Source organism: Periophthalmus magnuspinnatus, chromosome 24, assembly GCF_009829125.3.
Source record: "Periophthalmus magnuspinnatus isolate fPerMag1 chromosome 24, fPerMag1.2.pri, whole genome shotgun sequence".
Taxonomy (NCBI): domain Eukaryota; kingdom Metazoa; phylum Chordata; class Actinopteri; order Gobiiformes; family Gobiidae; genus Periophthalmus; species Periophthalmus magnuspinnatus.
In genome coordinates, this window is record NC_047149.1 from 22,718,309 (window position 1) to 22,745,812 (window position 27,504).

The 27,504-nt window shown below is 41.3% G+C and overlaps 1 protein-coding gene across 4 annotated transcripts in view; it reads right to left on the bottom strand.

Moving 5' to 3' along the window:
* Nucleotides 1-337: 337 nt before the first annotated feature.
* Nucleotides 338-27,504, bottom strand: part of runx2b (RUNX family transcription factor 2b) — a 92,565-nt gene continuing 65,398 nt past the window's right edge. For 3 of the 4 annotated variants that reach the window (XM_055232045.1, XM_055232046.1, XM_055232047.1), the window contains 3 exons: nucleotides 15,239-15,406; nucleotides 8,245-8,397; nucleotides 338-3,307 (listed from right to left, as the gene is read on the bottom strand). In XM_055232045.1, the coding sequence (XP_055088020.1) occupies nucleotides 2,826-3,307; nucleotides 8,245-8,397; nucleotides 15,239-15,406 (803 nt within the window). In that variant the 3' untranslated portion in view covers nucleotides 338-2,825. The remainder of the gene's footprint in view (nucleotides 3,308-8,244; nucleotides 8,398-15,238; nucleotides 15,407-27,504) is intronic. The other variant, XM_033990654.2, reaches the window with a different exon arrangement.

Below are 27,504 nucleotides of genomic sequence, written 5' to 3' on the forward strand. Positions count from 1 at the left end.
GTGATGTCATGAAGTGGTAGTTTTCAAGTTAACAGCTACGTTTTACCTTTCAGTTCAGTACAGATCGGCAATTCCAGCGGCTGAAATGATCCAAATGATTCAAGTCAAGGTGTGTGGAGTTTAAAAACACTGTGGAGCACTTCCTGTATCACCACATGATGACATCACAAGGTGGAACAGAGTGTTTAAACATGTGTAAATAAAACAAAACGCAACTCCAGGTCTGTTTTTGATGAGGAAACAACATTATAACAGATAAAAAATAGAGTAATACAAGCCCTTTAACTATACATAAACATTTTTAATTGCAGGTGAAAACAGAGAATACAAAAAATAATTTACAAAAGTCATATTTTATTCATAAAATAAACAAATGTACAATCACAATGCCAATTTCACTCACTGTTGTCAGGTATTAATCCCTTAAAAAAGATGTTTGTGAGAGATACCAGCAATTTGTAATGGAGAGTCCATCAGAGGGTTTTCCTGACAAGTTCATGAGAGAAAAAGCAAAACTACAGACTTAAACAGACTTAAGTACATTTTACATAGAGAAAGCAAACGTCTGCTCCTGCGTAATTTACATGGTGGTCATTAAATAATACATTATAAAGTTGACTGAAATCGAAAGAAAGAAAAAAGTCGAACCTCATGAAAAAAAAAAAAACACAACACAAACAAAAACAGATGAGGACAGAATGGATGTCAGTGCTGCGTCGATGTGTAAACACTTTTAAAAAGACCATTTCCTGGTCCAGTCTAAAGAGGAAAAGGGATTCAATTAAGTCCAACGTGTGGCCATGGTAACCAGAGGGCTGTTTACATTAAATTAACTAATAGACTTTTATATGGAGTCTTCTGTTACACCAGAGACGCAGACAAACCTGTCCTTTGGTCTGGGCCGATGGGGAAACGTGTTCACTTGTATCAGGAGCACAGAGCCTCAGTCTGCGTGCAAATCTAAAATGAAAGCCTCTCCCTGATCCTTGGACTGGCCCCTGCTTTTCTCAGCTTTGTAGAATCGGGTTATTGTATTACCTTCATGCTCTGAATATCAAATTGTATAAAGTTTTAAAAAAAATCAAATGAATACCAAGTGCCCAGAGTGATCAGATTCAACTTCACTGTAAATGTTGTTTGGCCAAGTGTTCTCCATTGTACATGTGTGTGTGTGCGTCTGTGCGTGTGTGTGTGCACTGAGTGTGTGTGTGTGTGCACTGAGGGTGTGGGTGTGTGTGTGTGTGTGTGTGTGTGTGTGTGTGTGTGCACTGAGAGGGCCCGATGCCCTCTGCTGGCAGCCCGCTGTAAGTGCAGCTGAATCAGAGTAAGTGCTTCATAAACAAACATACACAGAGCTCCACACTGGAGTCACCAGTTTGCTGCCAGCAGCTGCTTCCAATCACCTCCACGTTGCACTTTGTCCTGTTACTGTGACATCTTTAAAATGATGAGCTTTCATTTTAAACGGTGTACATCAGACTTCCCTCATTGTGGTGTCACAAAGTGTTCACTTATGACAAGAGCAAGAAATAAGATACAAACTAGTTTGGTAAACAAGTCAATGCAGAAGAGAAAAATAAATAATAAAAGGAATGTCATAGTTTAGATTCTGCGTCAGTCTCACAGACTGAGCTCACTATGTGTCTCACAATGTGTCTCACACTAAGACTCACTTTTAGAAAGCGTCTTCTGCACATGCTCCGAGCTCTGCTCCGTGGCGTCTTGCGGTGGGCGCAGACAGGCAGTTAGTTCCAGTCGAGAGAGGATCCATCCTGAGGAATAATATCACAAATATCAAAGTCTGCCTCTGGTGGCAGTGCCAGGACCTCCTCTGGGCCTCGTGTCAACAGCCCCAATGCAGCGTTTGAGAGAATACAGAAAGTATCTGTACGCTCATCAGGAACAAACTCAACAAATGAAGCAGAATTTCCCCAACGCATAATTACTTTCTCCATTGAAGCTCTTTCATGGTGCGTTGCCAAGAGGCACAATACGAGTTATTGCTCAATAAATACCAAGGTTTCATTCCAAGCCAAATGTGTGTCAACGCCTAGTATGGATCTGGGCTCTTAATACGAGGAGCAGTTTAACTGAAAGTTACTCCAGAAGAAACATGTTGCAATACTCTTTGGAAATTACATATTCAAAACCATTTATATCTTTGGGTGCTACAAAATTAAACCTCTCACTCTTTAAATTACCAAAAAAATTCATTTAACTTAGTCATATAGATGCATCAAAAATATTCAGATTACACTTCTTCGACTCAAGTTTCAAATACAATACATAATTTATGGCTTTATAAGTTAAAACAAAGAAAAAAAAAAATCGCCTCAATCTACATCCATGTTTCACCCACAAAGTACGTTAACTTAAATTAAAGAAAAAGCATTGTCCATACCACTTAAAGTACCTCTGCTCCACTCCTCAGTGCTTCACTTGTCTTAATAGTGTCATAGTACAAAACACAGCCCAGCAAAAAGCCTCAGCAAAGTTCAAACACTGTACAAAAATAACAGCTTTGTGGATTATGAAAAGAGAGCTGTAGTCTCCTCCACTCGGGCTTACAAAAGTTAAAATGACATTGAATCTTCGTCAATATTGCTGCAGACGCCTCCCTTTGTAGTGCTTTGGTCAAAACACATTTAAGGGAGACAAGCCTTAACAAGTCTCATGTTTTTCTTTCTTTTAATCTCAACCTTCACTTCCAACTTTAAAGGCGGAGATAGTATTAGCTGATCTGCGCACACACAAAAAAATCCCCTTCTCCTCTCAAACGTTGTGCTTTCAAACCTCACAAGGAATTACGCTGCCTTTATTTTTCTTCAATATGGTCGCCAAACCGCTTCGTCCATCCGCCCGCCGTTGTTGAGCACGGTTGGGGAGTTGCTGTGACTACCGTCCCCCTCCACGCCCCCCTCCGTCTGGCTGGGTAGGTTGGGGTTGACCAGGGTGCTGCCCGTGGACGCGCTGGTGCAAGGCGGGATCATTCGGGAGGGTGAGCGGTCTCCTCCGGGCACCATGGGGAACTGGTAGGAGCTTGATGACGTGCCGTAGTAGAGATACGGGGTGCTGCTGGTTTGGTGGAAGGGGACGTTTTGGTTTTGGGTGGAGCCCGGGTACGGAGGGGGCAGGTAGGTGTGGTAGTGAGCGCTGCCCAGAGACATGGGGGAGGTGACGGGGGGCGTGTAGGTGAAGCCGGCCGGGTAGTGCATCCTGGGACTGGGGAAGCGCGTGTCCGTGAGCGTGGAGAGGCTCGGGAATTGGCGCTCGAACTGGCCCGAGAACGGACTCAAGTCGGAGGAACCTGCGGGAAAACACAGAGGAGAAGATTTGGTTAGACTATGTTAAATGTTAAGAATGTTGTTTTTTTAAAAGATACACTGCGTAACTTTTGTGGTGGAGTGTCTGCTGGCTAATCGTTTCCATGGAGATGTCATTGCTTTGTCAAAAATATCTGTTTAATCCTTCCGTCGTCCAGGTTTGAAGGAAAACGCCTACATCGTTTTGTCCAGTTGACAGATTTATTCTTCTTTTTTGTCAAGAATGTTCCACCGTATGGCATTAAACGCATCTATCTTGCATTTATTCAACTTTTGCTGTGAGCTGGGTCACCACCTCACAGATCTGACCTGTCACTTGTGGTGTAAACTAGAGATAGACCGATATATCAGGCCGATATTTGCACTTTTTAGCGTATTGGCTGTCGGTCTTAAATGTCCAGCAGGAGGCTTGCTTTCACGAACAACTGCATAAAAACATGAATAAAGCTTCGTTTAAACACTTCAAATCAAAGAGAAAACTGCACAAAATGGGACTACACGCTCTTATCCGACTCGTATCGAAACAGGATTGTGGGTAAATTTGTAATAAATTAAAATTATTTACTTTCGGGAAGATAATCCTGATTCTAAATGATCAGTATTGGCATCATCCATGGGAAAAAACAACAACATTTCGGTCGATCTCTAGCGTCATCTGCTTGTTTTGATGGATGAAGATGACTTTAATGCCGTACTATGGAACATTCCAGGTCAAGGAATAACATCTCCACGGAAACGAGGAGACAGAAAAGCGCATAAACGTATAAATAAAGCGTGTAGTGTTGTAATGTTGTGAAGTAATAAAAGGATTCTATCAGATACAGTTTTAGCTGATATAATTGGAACTTTGGGCATTTAAAACTAAACTAAAAGTATTTATTTATTTATTTATTATTTATTTATTTTTTTATTTCATTCATAAAACATAAAAATAAATAAAAATCAGCAGCGTCGTAAAGTTAAACACACAAAAAACTAATGAAAAAGGAGAAGAAAGAACAGTAATCTTATGTTATCCGCCCCATTTTCCAGACAAAACTAAAACACTCGCCGTTACTTTAAAACATTAACATTCACAAACATTAAAACATCGCAAACATCCACACTTTTATGCACCGCAACTTTTCAAACTGACTTAATGAGTTGTTTTTTTATGTATTTCTTAAACACTGTTACTGTTCTCGATCGAAATATCTCCACAGACGCTAAGGAAATTACAATTGGGACTAATTATGGGACCCCAACGGTGCATGTTTTTTTTTTTACATCGTCTGATCGTGCATTGTGTTGTGCGTCCTGATTGGCTGTTGGACTGTAGACCATTGTGTTCTGCGTCCTGATTGGCTGTTGGACTGTAGACCATTGTGTTCTGCGTCCTGATTGGCTGTTGGACTGTAGACCATTGTGTTCTGCGTCCTGATTGGCTGTTGGACTGTAGACCATTGTGTTCTGCGTCCTGATTGGCTGTTGGACTGTAGACCATCGTCTCCTCCGTGCCGTGTCTCCTGTACAGTTTTACATAAACGTTGTATCGCAGTGTGACTCTGAAGTGCTGTACGTTCGCAATTTGTTTTCTCCCCGACAAAACCCACAACGTCCTGCACCGACAAAGACGCCTACGAAGGTTTGAAAGAGTTGGAGAGAGTTTAAACGAGAGAGAAATGTGAGAAAATTGTGTGAGAAAAGTGTATAAAGTGTGTGGTGAGGGGTTTTACAGCAAAAAACATGTAGAATAACTAAAAAATGACGCTGATACTTCGCAAATTTCGACTATTGCGGGTTATTTTTATTTTTATTTGGACTTTTCCAGTATCAACAAGCTTCTTAACAACTTTCCTGTTTTGATTTGCTCTTAACAGCAGGAGGCGACGTTGCTCTTGCTTTTACACAATCTGTTATTTACAATCTAAACTAAAGCGTGTATTAGAAAGATTGCCTAAGCTGTTTACATCTCCGTGCTTCCCCGCTCCCGTCTACTCCTTCAAATCACACTACGGACTTAACCGCATTACACAACTCCACAAAAACAATCCTCATAAACGCACAATCCCCTATAGTACATAAACACATTCTATTCCCATTAGACTATTTACCGAGATGGGATTATTTTAAATGTGGCTTTGGCTTCATAAATTGTTTAATACTTTGTCTTGGAAGCGTAATTGACTTTAACGAACAAGTCCCATGAGTACGCAACGGTAGTAAACTCAATAGTACAGACGTTCCCATCCGGAAGTGTGCGGGAAAAAAAAGAGCTAATGGGTTCTTGTGGGCGCAGTTATGCATTCTAATTGGACAGTAAATATTATTCTATTCATCAACTTTGTGTTTTCCTCACTTGGAGTTTTCGGGATCTGATAAGCTCCCCAAACAACGACGAAGCACATGTGGTTACGTTTGAATCCGTTTATGTATATTTATGTTACGAGTGTGTGTCTGCGCATGTTTAGATGTCGCTGTATAACTGTTTACGCGTTTAAATATGTCTGCGAACGCGGTATAGGCTAATGCACGTGTGTGTCTGTGTGTTTCAGGGAGTATAAAACGCATTTGGGTTGAATAAGAAGCTGAACATGTGGTAACGCTTTGAGCCCAACAGTTTCCATGAGATCTATAATGAGGCAGGACTGAGCTCTGATGTGGCTGGTTCGCTCCACTCCCACTGGCTCCAATGCAAGTGTGTGTGCATCTCCCCCCTTATCCCTTTAAAAGTGCCCCCCGAAACCGCTAACTGGTTGCGGTGAGGATCTCGATGGGGTTGGAGGAGGATTGGAAGTCCTCTCTCAAGCTCTACCCCGGTCCCAAATTCACACTCCACCCACGCTCCTGTCTCCGTCGGGTCCGGTTGTAGCGCTGTTATCATAAATCAGCAGGCGTCTTCGGTGTCACCGTGTCTGCAGTGAAGTGAAGGCAGGGGGCGCCGCGCTGTTTATACGCACCGAGGAGCGGAGGGTTTTGTCGCAAGCATCTGATAGCATGTGCAGCCAATTAAGAGTTTCACGCTTTTACGCATTTACACGCCGCGATCTGGAAGGTAATAGGAACAGTGCGTGGCCCCCCCACTGTCACTGGAAACCTCGACTGATACGAGAGAATAAGGAAAAACTAAAGCTCAACAGAAAATGAATAAAAATGATGAAGTGCTGTGGCTGTTTGGTAAGAGCACACGTCCTTCTGACCAAAAGAACACGGACATGGTCTGTTTCCAGGTAAAGGACGTGTGTCTAATCTCACTAGAAAATAATCCCACTGGCCCAAAAACTCCATGAATCTACTGTAGACATGAAGAACATGGTTTGGTCTTAAAGAATCAAAGCTACGACTGTAGATTGTGTAAAATGTTTTATCATGTGATCTCTTCCTTATTTCCTTAATAAAATATCTCATATTTTGAAGGGCTCATGTAGTATTTTCAATATAACTTTTAAATCAAATGTGTCTAGGGACAGAAAAGGCCCTTGAGTGAGTCCATATGTGGACATAGTCCTTTAATGGGAGCTAATCCTGAAGGTTACGCTGGCTGAAACCAGACAGGAGCTGCAGATTTCCAAACGAGAGCATCACATCCGACTTAATGAACTTTTGTAACAGAGACTTAGTGGCTGTGACATTTGGCCACCGGAGCTGCGCTCTGAGGAGGTGTGTGCTCAAAGTTTGCACAAGTGCGTCCATATCAGCTTCTGCTCGTACTTGTCGCTATGTTCTGAGCTGGATCCTGTTACAGCGCAGCCCCGAGAGGTGTCAACATGATCTGTAGATCAGAGAGCCGTAGTCACATCACTTAGGACGCTTTAAGCGCCGCAGGTCGCTCTGTGTTTATGCACGTGCACGTGAGTCCGCACGCTCGTGCACGTGAGTCCGCACGCTCGTGCACGTGAGTCCGCACGCTCGTGCACGTGTCACTTTGAGAACAAAAGCCCTGCTCAGGAGATGAAAGCTGCAGAGCGAGAGGCTAATCAGAGCTGACACGGCAGCTGTGAGTTTGAAACCTGTTCTAATGCGCACTCACACTCAGAGCGCCTCATGGCACAGAGTCAAACAGGTGAACGGCCCCGCGGCGCCTTTAAAGGAGCTGTACATCCACACTCAGACAAATTGGAACACAGATGCTGCTGTTTGCACAAAAAAGACTACAGGCTAATGCCATTACCCAGAATGCCTTGTGAGGGCGGCGTATCGCTGTAAAGACACTTTATTTGTCAGTCATGAGGCTGTTATTAAGCCCTGGTCTGTTATTACCGCTCCTCTGGGATCAAAGCCTTGGAGCGAGGAAAAAAGGAAACAATCCCTTTTTTCTTCGCTGTTTGTCCAAACTTTTCTCTAGAGACGCCTCAGCTCCTCACGTCCAGATATAAGGAGCACGAGCAGCTGCAGTAGACCTGGTAAGAGCAGCACAAGTCTCATTTAGAGAAGTAACTTATCATGGCACATTTGGAATTAACTGAAAAGAGCCGTATGGAGCCTGAGCTATTAATGTTTTAAGGAGTTGCCAGAGTCTTAACCTGCAGATACAGACACATACAAGTTTGTCTCATTCTCAGTTTATGTACAGGCCTCATGTGAAACCTCCAGAAAACACTGACTCATGATTTGCTGCAGGCGCTGGTGTTTAGTTCGTGACGATTCAGACCAAATAGAGTCTTCGGGGTTAAACCGACTTGACTTCAGCCTTGGACCTGGCGACACAAATGAGAGACTCGAGAGAGAGAGGCTCATTCTGCGTTCTGATTGGATAACCATCTCGAGAACCAGAACACAAAATTATAACATAAACAACTCGACCGTCACGTCCAATTTTTTGTAATCAAGAATAAACCATCATTACAATCAGCTCACGCTACATTTCATCTGAACATGTCGACACACACAGACACACAGAAGTCACTATTGTCACTAACTTTTTTAACTCTTTTTTTTCTACCTGTCAAGCGTCTGGGCCCGTCAGTGATGTTGGGCAAGCCCGTGGCGCGGCTGGAGGAGAGGGGGGCGGTGGAGTGAACCGAGGGGGACGCCATGGGACTCAGGTAGGACGGGTAGGTCTGATCATAGGCCCAGGGAGGAGAGGACGGGGACTCTAACATACAACCACACGGGACAAAACGCACAAAGGAGAAAGAGAAAGAGAGGAGAGTTACCCTGACGCTGTTTGCAGACAACATCACAACAACAAAAACGAGCTTCATTTGGAGGAGTTTTAGTTGGTAATCACTATGGCAACGGTGCAGATGTGCCATCGTTCTGAAACCAATGGATATAAGTTGTTTAAAACAGATAGAGTTAGGTAAAATTACTTTTGTTAATGTGCATTTTTTTTGGTTGTAAATGCAGCAAAATAATAGGACTAGTCACTAAAATAACTAAATATATTCATTGTGTCATTTGGTAAACTTCATCCACTCGACGAAGAGGCCGATGGCGCAGATTAGCAGCCTTACTTTTGTTCGTTTACCCCAGGGCAGGTGTGACTACATAAATAATTACCCAAATGCAACTGAAAAATGACTAAAAATGCTCCGTCTGATTTATGTTTTTTTACTCATCAAAACCATCCCTGGAGTTGTGTTTTGTTCCATTCACACATGTTTAACGCACAAATCCTGCATATTTACGCTGAGCTCTTCTCTCAAACACAAAACACCCCGTTCCACCTTGTGATGTCATCAAGTGGTAATACAGGAAGTGCTCCACTGTGTTTTTAAACTCCATACAGCTTCACTAGAATCATTTGGATAGCCTAATTTCATCCCTGGAATTACTCATTTCTACTAAATAAAAGGTAAACGGTAGCTGTTAGCATAAAAAAACTACCACTTCATGACATCACAAGGTGGAACAGAGCGTTTTAAGCATTGAAGGTGTAGACCAGAGGTGTCAAAATCATTTTCACAGAGGGCAACATCAACAAAATGGTCGCTCTCAAAGGGCCAGATGTAACTGTAAGATAAATGTAACTAAATGTGACCAAATGTAATGTAAAATAAATGCAACAACTTTTTAATCTTGTTAATTAACCGTTTCTATATTTATTACTTTTATGGAGTTGCATAGATATGAAAAAAAAAAAAAGTGTAACTGTGTATCTCCTGATAAACTGATATTTTAAGACAGTCATGCCTTTTAATTTACCTTGTCGTGGGCCACATAAAATGACGTGGCGGGCCACATTTGGCCCACGGGCCTTGAGTTTGACACGTGTGGTGTAGACAAACTAATAATAAAGGGTTAGTCAAACACGTGTGGCAAACAAAACACAACTTCAGGTATGTTTTTGAGGTTAAAACAAGAGTCAATTCTGTGCAATATAGAACATTTAAAAAAAATAATACAAATGACCAATTAAATCACCAATTAAAAAAACAAAAACAAACTCTTTCCTTCCCAAATCAATGGATCTGTTGATTTCAGGCTATAGAGTAAAGCACTAATGGTTTATAGAGATACTACTTGTGTGTTTAAAACAAATTTCCTTCCGGACAAACAAAGTAATCTTGAATCTTGTATAAAGAAGCATCATCATTATAACTACGCAAACACCATATAAGTACACAGAACACCTAGCTCCTCCCCCTTCCTATATGACATAATCAGAAACTATCAACCCGCACGGTGCGTTTGTGCGACGGCTGATTTCGAGTGTGTGTTCTGAGCAGGTATCAGTTGGGCCCATTGCGTAACATCCTTCGTAATGACACAGCTAATGTTTGCCTTCGCTGATCTTCCTGTTTGCCTTATAAAACCCGGTGCTGCAGCTGAGCGCTCGGCTGGCACACGCCCAAGAGGTAAACACACACGAGGAGCAGGAGACGCCGTGACAACAACCGGGGTGCAGCTCCGAAATGCAGCTTTAAAAGGGACGATATCACACAGAATGGACTTTTGTGAGCTTCAAGTCGTGTTATAATGTTGTTTAGCGCGTCATAAACAGACCTGGAGCTGTGTTTTGTTTCATTCACACATGTTTGAGTAACACTTTAATATTAGTCTGTCCATATCTCCAAAGCGCAGAATGATCTGTTCCACCTTGTGATGTCATCAAGTGGTAGTTTTCAAGTTAACAGCTACCGTTTACCTTTTGTTCAGTGGAAATCGGCGATCCCAGGGCTGAAATAATCCAAATTACTGACGCTTGAAGACTGTGGAGCACTTCCTGTATCACCACATGATGACATCACAAGGTGGAACAGAGTGTTTTCTGTCTGAGAGGAGAACTCAGCCTAAATATGCAGGTTTGTTTGTGTGTTTAAACGTGTGGGAATGAAACAAAACACAACTCCAGGTCTGTTTTTGATGAGGAAACAACATTATAACATAAAAAAGTGTAATACTGGCCCTTTAAACAGCCAGAGACAATGAGAAAAACTATGTAGTATTTTGATGAGTCTATTTATTTTTTTTATTTCGAGTACATGTATCAGGTACACTTAAAGCTCATTGTCACAAATTAATCCTTATTTAAGCTCAAAAACCAGTGGGAAGAAGAAAACTTATTAAATCCCACCTCTGTAAAAATAAAAGCAAAAAGTAAGATTCATCAAACCTGGACTGTTTCAAAATGTTGTGGAAATGGGACTAAACCAGTTCTTTTTTTAAATTATAATAGAATTCAGTGGTGGAAGAAGTACTGTTTTGTTACTCAAGTAAAAGTACAGATAATAGAGCAAAAAAACAACAACCCCAAAACAAACAAAAAAAAAACAACTCAGTAAAAGTAAAACTATCACATCAAAAAATCTACTTAATAAAAGCACAGATACTGGAAGAAAACTAGTCAAATACTTAAGTAAAAGTAAAAGCATCACATGAAAACATTTACTTAAGTAAATGTATGAAAGTACCTGTTTAAAAATGTACTTAAAGAGTAAAAAGTAAAAGTATTTCGCGTATATTTTGAGGTATTATAAGGCTTCAAATACAGTGATTTTGATACATTTTGATTTGTACTGAATTTTGTTCAGTAAAAACAACTCATTTTGATTTTTTTTCTTGTGTTTTTTATTTAAATATATATATTATTTAACCTTTTAAGCAGGTCTCAAATTATAAAAAATACGTTTACTTTTCAGTCCAGCTCAAAAATATAGCGGAGTAGAAAGTACAGATACTACTCTTAAATGTGATGAAGTAAAAGTCAAAAGTATCCACTGTAAAAAGTACTGAAGTAAAGTACAAATACCTAAAATTGACCTAAAAAGTAGAGTACTTTTACTTTGTTACATTCCACAACTGATAGAATTGTACTTTTTTGTGGAGAATTGTCTTTTTATAGCAATAAACAACATTATTAATTCTTGAAACCCAATTAAACTACATCGTGGTCGGCCATTTTGTTTTATTTGTACAAAATTAAACCCTATAGTTGCTGAGTTATGGAGTTGCGTAATAAAACGTGCCTTGTCTCAACCTAAACACCACCTTTGCCATTTAATTTTTCACCAATTGAGTTTAATATTTCACCCCTGCTCCGAAAAACATGACATTTTCTCCCCGCGATTATCCATTTAAATAATAAACAAGGAACTAGCCTCAAATGACACTTGAATTTGACTGACAGCTGCGGCGTAATTTACTTTTCCGTGCGTTCTTCCCACGTCTTTTGCTACGAATTCAGCGTTTTCAAACTTTGTCACCTCTGCAACGCTCAATCTTACGCCGTCTACTGTTCCACTGGTTAACCATCCCTCAAACGACCCGCCGCCGAGCAGAGCCAGGGAGCAACTCAGAGCTAAATGACGCCGTGTGCGGAGGTGTGAGCGGCGATCGGGTGTAGCGGTCATCTCCAAACCGTGACAGATCGGGTTTCTTTCCTGGATGCCGTCTAATAGAGTGACGGAGACGAGGGACACAGGATCCAAGAGGCCGCGGTGCGACATGTGTCCTGCCTTAGTCCCACTGGGATAATGACATGTCACTAACCACAGCGTTTACATGGTTTTGGGCAGCCATTTTTATCCTCTGATCCAAGTCACTTTCAAATGATGACACTTGATATTCAGTAGTTTGGCGATTTATACGAAATGTCATGAAATGTGTTTGTAAAGTTTAGGTTTGAGGTTCGAGGATCAGACAAAATGGGAATAAACTGTAAAATTAAATATGAAAGTGTATGAAAAGTACCATTTACTGTTTAAATAGTTTGTACTACACTTTATAAACTCTACAGTGTAACTTTGAATATCTCCTTTCCCAACAAGACGGATTTGGGATTATTTCAGGTTAAAAATGAAGCGTAAGTGTATTTTAATATGAAACAGTGTTTATAGTAAATATTACATTCTTAAAGCCACATTATGTAACCTTTTAGTAAAAAAAAAAACAACAGTTATTTAATTTAATTTTGGTTTTTGACTTTTGGTTGTGTTTATTGCACTGAAAAATATGTGTCTTTACTGTGAGCAGGAACCAAGACTAAACCAGGACTAAACCAGGACTAAACCAGGGCTAAACCAGGACTAAACCAAGACTAAACCAGGACTAAACCAGAGCTAAACCAGGACTAAACCAGGACTAAACCAGGGCTAAGCCAGGACTAAACCAAGACTAAACCAGGACTAAACCAGAGCTAAACCAGGACTAAACCAGGACTGAACCAGGACTGAACCAGGACTAAATTAGGACTAAACCAGAACTAAACCAGGACTAAACCAGAACTAAACCAGGACTAAACCAGGGCTAGACCAGGACTAAACCAGGACCAAACTAGAGCTAAACCAGAGCTAAACCAGGACTAGACCAGAACAAAACCAGGACTAAACCAGGACTAAACCAGGACTAAACCAGAAAAATAACAGGACTAAACCAGGGCTAAATCAGGACTAAATGAGTACAAAATGAGGGCTAAACTAGGATTAAACCAAGACTAACCCAGGACTAAATCAGGACTAAACCAGGACTAAACCAGAACTAAACTAGGACTAAACCAGAAAAATAACAGGACTAAACCAGGACTAAACCAGGACTAAACCAGGACTAAACCAGGACTAAACCAGGAACTTGCATCTCCACAAACCTGACTCATATTTAGTCTCCTCCTGCTCGTATCCATGGAGCTGTTATTTGGCTATGACATAAAATGTTCCAAATTCTGCTTCTTAACGTTCTGTTTTTATGATACAGCTCATCATACATCATACATGTGACCAGGCGACCTCCGGAAAGTGACATACTGCAGCTTTAAATAATATCCTGTATGATTTGACATGAAAAACCTCTAAAAACATACTAATAATAACTGAAATAACATTAATACAGTGTCTTATACTTACTAAAGAATCACTAGGACACTATATGAGGTACTTGGGACTAAAAAACGATAAAAAAAACTGCAATATTTCCCATTTTTCCACTGATCCGTGTCTGTACATGTCGTCCACCTCTTCCTCGTGCTGGATAAACGTGAAGTAGATTGAGTAACGTGATAATATTCCCACAAAACCTGGTGCCAGTAAAAGTTTGGTTTGTAATAAACTATTAAAAGTCTTAATGAAGTGTATCGCTGTCTTTGGATGAACGCCACTATAATGTGATACTATGATTAAAGCTCAGGGTAAAACTTCTTTTCACTGCAGACAAAGCGTGTGCTCGATAATGGACCTATTGGAAAGTTTCATCTCTCGTGTTACATTTGAAAGACATGAAAGTCACTTTGAAGACGTTTTCATAGGTTTGGCTTTGGACTGGGAGTGTCGGGAGATACTAGAGACTCACAAAGCTCCAAATCTGCGCTCAAACTCAATATTTAAGTGTGTAGTACGGCCAAAACGGGATATGTGATTGTAACAGCGAATACTACTGATACTTCAAGTGCTGGCATTACTGCTACTGTGAATACCACTGTTGTAAATACTGTTAAATACTGTTAAATACTGTTAAATACTGTGAAATACTTTTAAATACTGTTAAATACTGTTAAATACTGTTAAATATTGTTAAATACTGTTAAATAGTATCATATGAACTATCTCCTACTCTGAGGGTTGCAGGGACCGGCCTCCTGCTGTAGTCAAGGTTTAGTCAAGGTTTAGTCCTGGTTTAGCCCTGGTTTAGTCCTGGTCTAGTCCTGGTTTAGTCCTGGTTTAGTCCTGGTTTAGTCCTGGTTTAGTCCTGGTTTAGTCCTGGTCTAGTCCTGGTCTAGTCCTGGTCTAGCCCTGGTTTAGCCCTGGTTTAGTCCTGGTCTAGTCCTGGTTTAGCCCTGGTCTAGTCCTGGTTTAGTCCTGGTTTAGTCCTGGTTTAGTCCTGGTTTAGTCCTGGTTTAGTCCTGGTCTAGTCCTGGTCTAGTCCTGGTCTAGTCCTGGTTTAGTCCTGGTTTAGTCCTGGTCTAGTCCTGGTTTAGTCCTGGTTTCATTCTGGTTTAGTCCTGGTTTAGTCCTCTTTTAATCCTGGTTTAGTACTGGTTTAGTCCCAGTTTATTCCTGGTTTAGTCCTGGTTTATTTCTGGTTTAGTGCTGGTTTAGTCCTGGTTTATTCCTGGTTTAGTTCTGGTTTAGTCCTCTTTTAGTCCTGGTTTAGTCCTGGTTTAGTCCTGAATCTGGGCACCAGCAGGAGGCCTGAACCAAACCAGAACTAAACCAGGACTAAACCAGAACTAAACCAGAACTAAACCAGGACTAACCCAAAACTAAACCAGAACTAATCCAAGACTAAACCAGGACTAAACCAGGAGCTTGCATCTCCACAAACCTGACTCATATTAAGCCTCCTCCTCCTGCTTGTTTCCACGGAGATGCTGCTTGACTATTACATTCCACAGTACGGCACAGAACGTTCCAAAGTCTGCTTCTTACTTTCAGTTTCCATGGTGCAACCTCAGGAAAGTTACATGTTGCAGCTTTAAACAATACCCTGTATAATCTGACATTAAAAACCATCTAAAAAAACATTGGAAAGTGTCATTTTTTTTTGCAGTTTTCGAGTCTCACCTGTGATCTGCGTTTGTCCCTGCGGGGTGAAGGAGTTGGGGGCGGTGTTGAGGGTGGGTCTGGGCGCTTGGGTGGGCACGGTCACCCTCACCCTCATCCTCTCCAGCTCGCTCAGGCGGTCCGAGAACAGGCCGGCTTTGGGGGGGTCTTCCAACTTCTGACGATGCCCTTTACGACGACAGACAAGAAAAACGGCGTCAGGAAACAGGCTTAACCGGATTTCGATGTGTGTTCAGTTATTAAAATGTACCTCGTGACGCTTTTTATCACGCGCTGGCAGTCACTTCTCATTAGCTAATTAGTTTGTTTTGCTTTTTATCGCGCGTTACGTTTACGGCGCGATCGCATGAGTCAACATCGCCGCTGTCGCATTCAAACACGGAGATTTCGTGAAAAGAGTCGCCGCGTCCCCGCTTAATAAACGCAATTACCTCATATCAGTTTGCACGACGGAACAAAAACAAATGAGCTGAAAGGTGGAAGACGGAGAGAATGCGAAAGTATGTTTACACGTGACCCGCGGCTCCTTCTTCAGGTAAACGCCGTCTCTCACGCCACGGACCCATTATCCCCACAGGAGCCCAGCCAATGCCAAACTCACTATAATATTGTGCATTCCTCTGCCTAAAAGTACACACCTACGGTACACGGGACCCTGAGAGCGATCGTAACAACAACAACAACAGTGTAAACAGGGCGTCGTTCTACCCCAAAACAAGCTAATGACGTCAAAAAATCTGATGCTAATCGATATTAAAACTAATAAATCACATTAACAGGGCAGAATTTGAGGTTTTAGTATGACTTTGAGCTTTATAAGGCCTCACGCTAAGATAAAGAAAGTATTTGGCTCTCCAGAAGGCAAAAATCCATGTGATTATTAGCTGGAACGCTAGCACATGACGCTAGCTGTTTACGTACAAGTATAACTTTTAATACTGCCTTTTGCGGTACAAATGTATGTAAAAGCAGCTCTTATGATCACAATAAGACGTCTAATGCATCTAGTTAGAGAGTTTTTGTTGTTTGTGAACCAGAAAATAATGCTACTGCACTGTTAGCATGCTAGTTGTTGTTGTTAGCATTACCATGACAGCAAAATTCCTCTCTTGCGATACAGATATATGTAAAAGCAGCTCTTATGATCACAATAAGACGTCTAATGCTTCTAATTAGAAAGTTTTTGTTGTTTGTGAACCAGGAAGTAATGCTTTTGCGCTGTTAGCATGCTAGTTGTTGTTGTTAGCATTACCATGACAGCAAAATTCCTCTCTGGCTTCTGAAAAAGTCTCTATCAACTCCAATTCACTTGCGTCAAAAATTCAAGGCAAAAAATTAAATGTCTTGCCTCAAGTGTTGGGTACAAAACTGGCACAGCTATACAGCGTAAAAAAAATAATAAAATAAAATTAAATTAAATAGTAACAAGTGTAAACCTTTCCCAAAAAAAAAACAGAAAAATATCGCAGAATTTTAGAGCTTTTTAGACCTTTTTTTATTTGGCTTTATTGTTCGTAAAGTAAGATATGAACATTAATAAAAGACCAATAAGGCGCATTCTTTAGCCGAGGTCGCTCCCGTCAGCGTTAGCAACAAGTTTGATTGACAGCGTAACTAAGCACTGCCTCATGCTAAACGAGCGGTGCAGGCAGGTACAAAACTGAGGACTATTTCTACACAGCGTAAAAACAAAGAAAATTTACTAATAACACGTGTAAATCTTTCCCGCACGGCACTCAAAAATAAAAGCTAAATATTTGTAAAAAAACAGAAAAATATTGCAGAATTTTATACCTTTTTAAACCTTTTTTATTTGACTATATTGTCTGTAAATTAAGATATGAACATTAATAAAAGACCAATAAGGCCCATTCTTTAGCAAGCGTTAGCAACAAGTTTGATTGACAGCGTAACTAAGCACTGCCTCATGCTAAACAACCTCGCGCCGGATTGGCTCTTTGGTTGCTATGATACTCTGCTCCAAATCCACCCCTTTAACCGCTAACCATGAGCTTCATTTGACTGGAGCCGGACGTTATAGATGACGTCACGCTCATTTTGTCCAATTCTAACACAGTTTAACCTTAAGTTTAGACCAGCGCGTAGTCAGCACTTTAGCATTAGCTGTTTCCACCACAGCCCCAGTGTGTGGATGTGTCCCAGCGAAGGCGGTAAAGTAAATATCAAACAGGAGAGCACTATCTCCCGCTGTGCTTGGCTCACATCCATTTGGCCCAGGCAGAAACAACCAACTACTTCAGAATCCTGCCCAACCTGCTTCTGCTGCCGGCAACGGGAACAAAGGGCTGGCACCAGACCTACACGGCCAATCAAAGGTGGGAGGGAGCGGAGAAGAGCGGAGGCATCATTTGTATTACCAAGACACATCAAAGTCACGAGTAAACAGCCTCACGAGGGGAAATGTCCCGGACTGTGCCATTATCAGAGCGGAACAAAGTCTCTATTAACATACGACCAACACGGCTCACTGTGCAGTCGAGATCAAATGGTTTAAATGTGCATGATGTAACTTTTGTTTTTTTTCTTTTTACAAGAGATAGAAACATGTGTTATTATTGTTTTATTATTGAGCGGGTAAAATGAATGAACGAGTGAGTTTAGTTATGAAGTTATGACTAGTTTTGATATTCAGTTTCAGGGTTGAGTCTCCTTTTTCTTTTGTTTTCTTCCCTTTTTTTCCTCTTTTCCTTTCTTTCCCTTTCTTCTTTCCCCTTCCTTTCCTTTCTTTTCCCTCTCCCTTCTTTTTTTGAATGAATAATCGGCCTTTCGCGAGTATTTCTACTTAACTACGCAACTTTTCTCGTGGAGGGTCTGCTGCCCGCTCGTCTCCGTTTAGATGGCATTGCTTTGCGTAGAATGTTCCACAGTATAGCATTAGCGGTAACTGTCCGATGAGGTTCGTCTGGTCTTTCGGATCTTTTTTTTAATTTTTTTTATTTTTAAAGACCAAGGAGCAAGGTTTTGTTTGTTTTCAGACCTGACAGTTTGGACTAATCAGTTTTTATTGCCCAAAATACACTGTCCGGCCAAAAAAAAAGTCGTCACCTGGATTTAACTAAACAAATACTGTAGGTACGAGCCTCCTATTGGATAATTACTGCATGGGCGATTATATTTCAGATGGCATTTAAGCTTCGAAAAAGACCCATGGTTGTGCAAAAGATGTTAGTCTGTTTGAGAAGCGTCGAATCGTTGGCATCAAGCAGAGAAAACATCTAAAGGAGACTGGAGAAACGACTAAAATCAGGTTAAGAATTGTCCAACACATTATTAAAAACTGGAAAGATAGTGTGGATCCATCGTCTTCGAGAAAGAAATGCGACCGGAAAAAAATCCTGAATGATCATGAACGGCAATCACTTGTCCAAACCACGGCCCGGGGGCAAAATGCGGCCCTCAGACCAGTTTTTATTGGTCCTGCTGAACTGGCCCAACTGTTCTACCACTATAACCTCAAACATCACATTGCCTAAAATGAATGTGTTTTAAGTCTTATTAATCCACAGCGGCTCTGTCAAAGCTGCGTTTAAAGCCGCTTCGAAAATGTTTTGAGATGTGGCCCTCGATAAAAAAAGTTTGGGCACCTCTGACTTAAACGTTTGGTGAAATCAAATCAAAGAAAAACAACAGCAGAACTCAGAGCTACGTTTAATCGTGAAAGAAAGACCATTTTTAAAGGCGGTCCAATGAAATATTAGAGTTTGTGATCTTTTTTTTTTGACCAGGCATAAACAAGAACTCCGAAAGGGATCGCCTCTCCGCAGATCTGGCTCGTAACTCGACCAGACGCCGACACGCGCTCGCCTCAATGGAGATAAATACGCTTAAAAACAACTGAGACTAATAATATGACTTAACACTACCGGCAGTGTTCTATTTAAAGCCCCGCTACGCAACTTTTCTGGTAGACTTCAGACCAAGAATGCGCGGCGTTCGTGACACGTTAAGCCAAAAACAACTGGCGAAATGCAAATTAATGCCTCAGTGTGAAATATTCCAGGCAAAGCTAAGCACACTTTCAGTAATAACAGATAACGTCATGGTTCTATTTTGGGTTTTTTCGCCGCTGCGTTCACGTTTTAAAAAAAGATTAGCCGACACTTTCGCCAATGTAAACCCCTCTTCCAATTGTAACTATTTAAAAAAAAAAAAAAAGTTAATATTTCTCTGTCAATTCCTGGGATAATTTGTGCGTCTCTTGGTACACACAGAACCCAGTCAATCATAGCGTTTCCACTTTCACCAGACTGAATCTCTATTCTAAAAAAGCATCCGACACACTGCCGGCTTTGTGCGCAGCCGTCTCCTAGCGATGGGAATAAATAGCACTGGGACAGACATAGCGGGACAGACAGGAGGGGGGGTATGTGTATATATGTGTGTGTGTGTGTGTGGGTGTGTGTGGGGGGGGTGTACGGCGCAGAGGAAGACCCTGTTGACCAGTAAATTAGGAGCAGCAGCGGCAGAAATCCTCCCTTTATACAGCGTTGAACGTAAAAACAGTTAGCATTTTACGGTTTCTATAGGGACAGTCAATGGAAACTGGAGTGTTTAGATATTTTAACAAGGCAAAGGTCATCAAAGGTCTTGTTTTATGTATTACGCAAGGTTATATGGCTGTACAATTAGCTTCGGGTTGCATGTAGTACAGATACTAGCTGGTAAAATCAACTTTTAGTGGAATATCTGCGTGCAAAACACCAGCAGAGGGCGCAAAGACGCTATTTACTGCTGCACTGAGGAGTGGACAAAGTGAAACAAGAAGTAATAATGACGTTATTGCTCGTGTTAAAAGTGTTTGGCTGCGATTTAAGGGACTTTAAAACACACGTACACTGGCTACTTGTGTGTTTTCTAAAGGGTAAAACTGTTATAACATGTGAGCGTTTGTGTTTTTGTAAAGTTGATCTAAGTTTTAATCAGATTTTCATTGCGTTTTCAGAGGTTTTATGGTTGAAATCAGGTGTTTTTGTGACTTTCTAATAGGGATATTGCTGCTACTGGTCAGAACACACACAAACTCACACTTAGTAGGGTTAACTGAAGCTTGACCGGTCCGGCTCATTATCCCCGTTAAGTCTGGATAATTATCTACCGCATTACGATAAAGCTGAGATAATCCTTTGGCAGATGCACTTTTGAAGCTTTTATTTTGGCGAATAACAAGGAAAATCCATTTAAGTACTACTTTAAATGCAAACTACGCTTATTCGACAGGTCCATCTTAACTTAAACTGTTGCGTAAACTCTTGAAAATGTTATTTCTTTGTGTAGAATGTTTCATAGTAGAACATTAAACTAATTTATCATACATTTTTTCGATTATTATAGCTAAAAAATACCTTGAAAAACATGTATTCTTAGTTCAAACAGGGTAGCCTCCTCGCTGATCTGACCCGTGACTTTGTCTGGTGCCGTTTCCATGGAGATAAATTCGGTTTATACCATGCTACGTTCCAGGTGAAGAAATAACATCTCCATCGGAACAAGAAGGTGGCAGAAAATGACACAGTGTAGCTTTAAAGATCACTATTTGACCTTATGTCTGATATAGTTATAATCTATGACACTTGTGGATTATTATGTTATAATCTAGACATTTTAAACAGCAATATTCATCTAAAACGACTTAATAAAAGAAATAAGTATGAAGGTGAACGCGTAAATGTTCATCTGTAAACTGGCAAATAAAATAAAATAAAAAATAACACTTACAAATATCGTTTTACGCTTACAACTTTGTCATTTTACACGTACAAACCTGAAAATTTGGCTTTCACGAGTTTTGAGACATTCGTTGCACCGAATTCGCTTCAAAAAGATTAGCTAAAGTGTAAGCTAAATTGTTTTTTTAACAGTAAAGAAGCTAACCTGAAATCAGACAGTACGTCACCTTTTCACCTTTATGTGATATTACGATGTTATTGACCTTTTAAGAAGTTTATATCAAAGTAAATTGAGAAGATAAAGTCAGTGTGGCAACAAAAGTTAGACAACAAGTTAGAAAACGACATGTTAGCATTAGCTAGCGCCTTATGCTATCGGACTTTTCAGATTTGTACGTGTAAAATTACAAAGTTGTAAGCCTAAAACGAAATTTGTAAGTGTAAAACAACTTCAACATCAGCATTTACACATTCAAAATTTTTGGAACAAGTCCTTCTGCGTAAAAAAACATGGTGTCCAATGGGAGCTGACGACGCCGTAAACGTCATCACAACGAAGACGGTTAGCTACACGTTTTTTATTTGTCCCAAAATGACGACACGACGCTGCCAAATTAACCGATTAAGTAAAATAACTGGAGAACAAAGTGCGTACATCACAGTGGGCGTGTCCAGGTGGAGATGAAAACGGGGATTAATGTTCAAAATGGCGTCTTCAAAATAAGCGATTTAACTTTGCTCCAACATGAATCACTCCAAACACAACTTCAAGAGGGTAAACGAGAAGAAAACAACTATAACACGGTTTAAAAGCTCTGAAAAGTCCATTTCGCAGAACAGGTCGGATTTAAAGGGTCAACACCGACTGCGACAACTGCTCTTTTCTGTCAAAGGAGTCGAGTGTGTCCAGAAACCGCACGATTGTCCAATTTCCTGCACAAACACTGGCGTACTCTTGTTTAGCCGACTGCAGGGTAAGTACAGTATTTTCTCAGGCTAATGACACCTTTTAGACTGACAACTGTTGCCAAACACAGGGCGCCTCAGCTGTTTTATAGTGAGCTCGGTGGGGCGGAGGAATGGGCCGGCGGTATTTGAAGAGCGGGAAGGAGGATGATTTCACTGCCGTAGGGAAAGTCCCGAGATTCCCATCATCCCTGAGAAAACAGAGGAGATTTTCGATAGCGACTGGCACTTCCCTGTACCCAGCCTACCAGCCGGAAACAAGGCCCGATTCAGAACAGATGTGAGAGACAGAGACAAGACGACACGAGCTGAGGTAACACGTCTGCAGACAGGACACCGGGACTGGACCGGGACTGGACCGGGACTAGAGCAGGACTAGACTGGGACTAGAGCAGGACTAGAGCAGGACTAGAGCAGGACTAAACCAGGACCAGATGTGAGAGACAGAGACAGACACAAGACGACACGAGCTGAGGTAACACGTCTGCAGACGGGACACCGAGACTGGACCGGGACTGGACCGGGACTAGAGCAGGACCAGAGCGGGACTAAACCAGGGATAGACCAGGACTAGAGCAGGACTAAACCAGAACTAGACTGGGACTAAACCAGGGCTAAACCAGGACTAGACCAGAACTAGAACGAAGGCTAGACCGAAGCTGAAGCAAGACTAAAACACAACTAGATCAGAACTAAACCAAGACTAGACAGGACTAGACCAGGACTAAAACAGGACTAAAAAAAGACCAAACCATTTTCAGTCGACACAAAAACCAAACTGAACTAAAACCAGGAACAACAAAGCGTGAATGAGTCGTGTAGTGTCACAGCACACACAGTCCATACACACACACACACACACAGCCCATACACACACACGCACACACAGCCCATACACCCCCCCCCCCCCCCCACACACACACACACACACACACAGATCCCCCTGTATTACTCTGCCTCAGATTAAATAACACATCTATAGATAGTATCTGTAATCGCGCAGCGCTCTGGTCCAAACACACTATTATTTCAGCTGTTCTACTCACAGGGTCTGGGTCCAGATCTGATAAGAGCGAGAGCAAGAAGACAAACACTAAGTAAGCCCTCGGTAATTAATAGGAGCATTAGAAAAACCCCGAGTACAGAGATACTGAATGGAGCGCTACTGCCCATTCATAAAACCAGTACTTTCTGTCTGGTAGTTTTTTATCTGGAGTGTTGCACAGTGTGGGATTAAACTGATATAACACACGTTTATTTAATTACACATGTGTTATAAAGTGTTTAATTTGTGTTTTAATGGAACACAGAGGTGGGATTTACTCCTTTTTGAGGTTAAATAATAAAAAAAAAAAATATGTGAAATGTACATTAAGTGGACTGGATATGTGTGTTTATTAGAATTCAGGGCTGCCTCTCCACAGATCAGACCTGTAACTTGGAAAAATGGTGTTATCAGATTGTTTCCATGGATATAAAGAGGTTTAATGATGTACTGTAGGAATAGACCAGGATTAGGCCAGGACTAGACCAGGACTAAACGAGGATTAGACCAGGACTAGAATGGGACTAAACGAGGATTAGACCGGGAGTAAACCAGGACTAGACCAGGACTAGTCCGGGACTAGACCAGGACTAAACGAGGATTAGACCAGGACTAGAACGGGACTAAACGAGGGAGTAAACCAGGACTAGAGCAGGACTAGAGCAGGACTAGACCAGGACTAGACCAGGACTAGACCAAGACTAGACCAAGGCAAAACCAGGACTAAACCAGGACTACACTGGGACTAGACTGGGACTAGACTGGGACTGGACTAAACAAGGATTAGACCGGGAGTAAACCAGGACTAGACCAGGACTAGATAAGGACTAGACCAGGACTAAACCAGGACTGGACCAGGACTAGATCGGGATTAGACCGAGACTAGACCAGGACTAGACCAGGACTAAACCAGGATTAGACCAGGACTAGACCAGGACTAGACCAGGACTAGACTTAGAAAAATGTCATTACCAGATTGTCTTAATGGATATAAATAGGTTTAATGCCATATTGTGGAATATTACAAGTTTACAGACAAAGAAATACAGTATAATCTTCACTATTCTGACACTGGAAAAGTTACGCAGTGCATCTTTAAAATGGAGTACGCTTATATTTGTTATTCAGGGTAGTTCAAACATTGGGATCAACACGTATCAAACTAGAACAAATATGATTTAAAATGGGTCATTAATTAAGTCGATTAATTTATTAAGAAAAACATAATTTAACTGTCCCATGAGTTTTTGTTCTACTATAATAAAAGTAAAATTAAATTCCCCCGTTCTGTACCAACATTGTAGATAACAATTCCTCCTAAATGTTCTGCGCGGGAATGTGAAAATCAAATTAAATTTCCAAAGCGCAGGACAATTGAAAACACATTAACAGACAGATACAGTAAAACGAAGTCGACAAAAACGGGCCGTGTGTGTCGTTTGGCAGAGGTTCGTCATGTGAAAGTGAAAATCGATCGTCTGGCTCATGTCACAACGCTGTTCATCTCTGTATCTCATCTATTTTACTTCACTATGTCACCATGTTGCGTAATAACGTGCAGTCTGTCAGTGATAAATGTAAAAAAAACAAAAAAAAACAACCCTCAAACCTGGATACGCCTCTGCTGTTAACACTTTAGGAGTTAAAAAGTTCATTTTTTTCACCATTTTCTGGTCTTTTTTATGTTATAATGTTGTTTCCTCATCACAAACAGACCTGGAGTTGCGTTTTGTTTCATTCGCGCATGTTTAACGCACAAAAACTGCATATTTAGGCTGTGTTCTTCTCTCAAAACTGAAAACACTCTGAAAACACATTGTTCCACCTTGTGATGTCATCAAGTGGTAATACAGGAAGTGCTTCAGTGTGGGGTTTTTTTTTAACTCCACACACCTTCACATCTTAATCATCTGGATGATTTCAGCTCTGGAATTGCCAAATTCTACTGAACTAAAGATAAAACGTAGCTGTTGACTTGAAAACTACCACTTTATGACATCACAAGGTGGAACAGAGCATTGTGAGCTTGTACTGTTTCTGATTTTCTGATGTGTTCTAATATTGTTTCCTTTTGTTTTGTTTCATTCGCACATGTTTAACACACAAATGCTGCATATTTAGGCTTTGTTCTTCTCTCAAAACTGAAAACACTCTGAAAACACACTGTTCCACCTTGTGATGTCATCAAGTGATAATACAGGAAGTGCCCCAATGTGTTTTGTTTTGTTTTTTACTCCACACACCTTCACTAGAATCATTTGGATAATTTCAGCCCTGGAACTGCCAATATCTACTCAACAAAAGGTAAAACGTAGCTGCTAACTTGAAAGCTACCACTTCATGACATCACAAAGTGGAACAGAGCGTTTTGAGCTTTGGAGATATGGACAAACTGATAAAAAAAAACATTACTAAAACATGCGTGAATGAACCAAAACACAACTCCAGGTACGTTTTCGACGCGCTAACGCCATTACAACGCGGCTTAAACCTCGCGCGAGTCCGTTTTGCGTAACATAGCACCTTTAAAAATGAGTGCAGAGACATTAACAGGAAATTCTTTTGCCTAATGCTCGACTAAGTAACAAGTGAGGAAAAGCCAGACAGAAAAAAAATGAATCAAGTTGTAATTTTTTTGCCTGATGTTGCGTCCTGCCCCTAAGCCCTTTGGTCTGTTTTATGGCGGGGCAGTCAGCCAGTCTGTGTTTGAATGTTCTGGGGCGTCACTCATCTCACCGAGCGGCCGCCAGCGCAGGACGAATGAGATCTACAGCTCTATATTTCACTTTTTTATTTGCAGCTCTCACGGCGGCCATGTTGTTTTTGTGTCAGATACAATGAGTTATTTCAAGGTGCCACTCCGAAACTGGCACTTACCGTTCCCGCTTCCCACTCCTGCCTCCGCTCTGTTTAACATACGAGTTTTTAAAGGAGAACTGTGGAACTTTTCAGACGGGGGTTGACCACGAGTTTGCGTTTATCAAGCTTTTATTGCGTTGCTTGTGATGTTCCGCAGTGTAACATTATGTAATCTATCTTGGCTGGTTTAGTACAGGTATTTTCAAGGCTAGAACATGGTTTTAAAGAGACTCCCGCGCGCTCACTCTTGGACTCGCCTCTCCACAGATCTGACCTGATAATGGCATTACGCAATCTAGCTTGGCTTTTTTAATACAGTTTTACTTATTGCTAAAAAAAAAATTGTTTTAAAGAGACTCCCGTGAGCTCACTTTTGGTTCACTTTTATTAGAAAAACGTTTAATTTCTAGAACAAAAACACTCATTTTGACCGTGGGTGGACTCGCCTCTCCACAGATCTGACCTGATGTTGACATTACGCAATCTAGCTTGCCTTATTTAGTACAAGCGTCTTTATTGCTAAAAAGATCTTTAAGGAGACTCCTGCATGCTCACTTTTGGTTCACTTTTATTCGTAAAACGTTTCATTTCTAGAACAAAAACAAAAAGCTGAGTGGACTCGCCTCTCCACAGATCTGACCTGATAATGGCATTACACAATCTAGGTTTCCTTTTTGAGTACAGGCGTCTTCATTGCTAAAAAAAAAATGGTTTTAAGGAGACTCCTGCATGTTCACTTTGGGTTCACTTTTCATTTCTAGAACAAAAATGCTCATTCTAACTGTGAGTGGACTCGCCTCTCCATGGATCTGACCTGGCCTGGTGGCATCACACGTATTTGCTGAACCTTTTTTTTTTTTTTTATAACATTTCCTTTCTTACTTTCATGCTTTAAATTATCTTTTTTTTAGTGAGATTGTCTAATTCAACTCATTATTTATCATTGAAAACCAGAAGAGCTCAAAAGGGCCGGGTGCACCTAGTGATGTCATCAGGGGGTAAAACCAGGAAGTGCTCACGTGTTCTCCAAACTCATACTGCGCTACTGTTTTTAGCCTCATTTGAACTGCTTCTTGTCACAGTAAAGCGTGAAAACAGATCGTTCTAGCAAGTTTTAGTATTTTTTTTTGTAGTTTTTATGTTGTAAAATGAGACATGATCAGCAAAAGTAATTATCAAAATGAATTCAAAAAGTCTGAAAAAATGCAAATGAAAGACAGAAGAATTGTGAAAAATATTAGAGTAAAGAGAAAGAAGAGGAGGAGGGGGAGAGGAGGAGGTGGAGAGAGAGAGGGAGAGAGGGAGCCATGCAGTCGTGGAGCTGTGCCAGGCGTCTGTGTGGTCTCTGCGTTCCAGCCCGGAGGAAGCAAGCCAGGCAGAGAGAGAGAGAGAAGGAGGGAGGGAAAGAAGAAGGGAGGGAGGGAAGGAGGGTATGACTAGAGAGAGAGGGAGGGAGGAAGCAAGCCAGGCAGAGAGAGAGAGAGAGAAGGAGGGAGGGAAGGAGGGTATGACTAGAGAGAGAGAAGGAGGGAGGAAACAAGCCAGGCAGAGAGAGAGAGAGAAGGAGGGAAAGAAGAAGGGAGGGAGGGAAGGAGGGTATGACTAGAGAGAGAGAGGGAGGGAGGAAGCAAGCCAGGCAGAGAGAGAGAGAGAAGGAGGGAGGGAAGGAAGAAGGGAAAGAGAAGGAGGGAAGGAGGGTATGCCTAGAG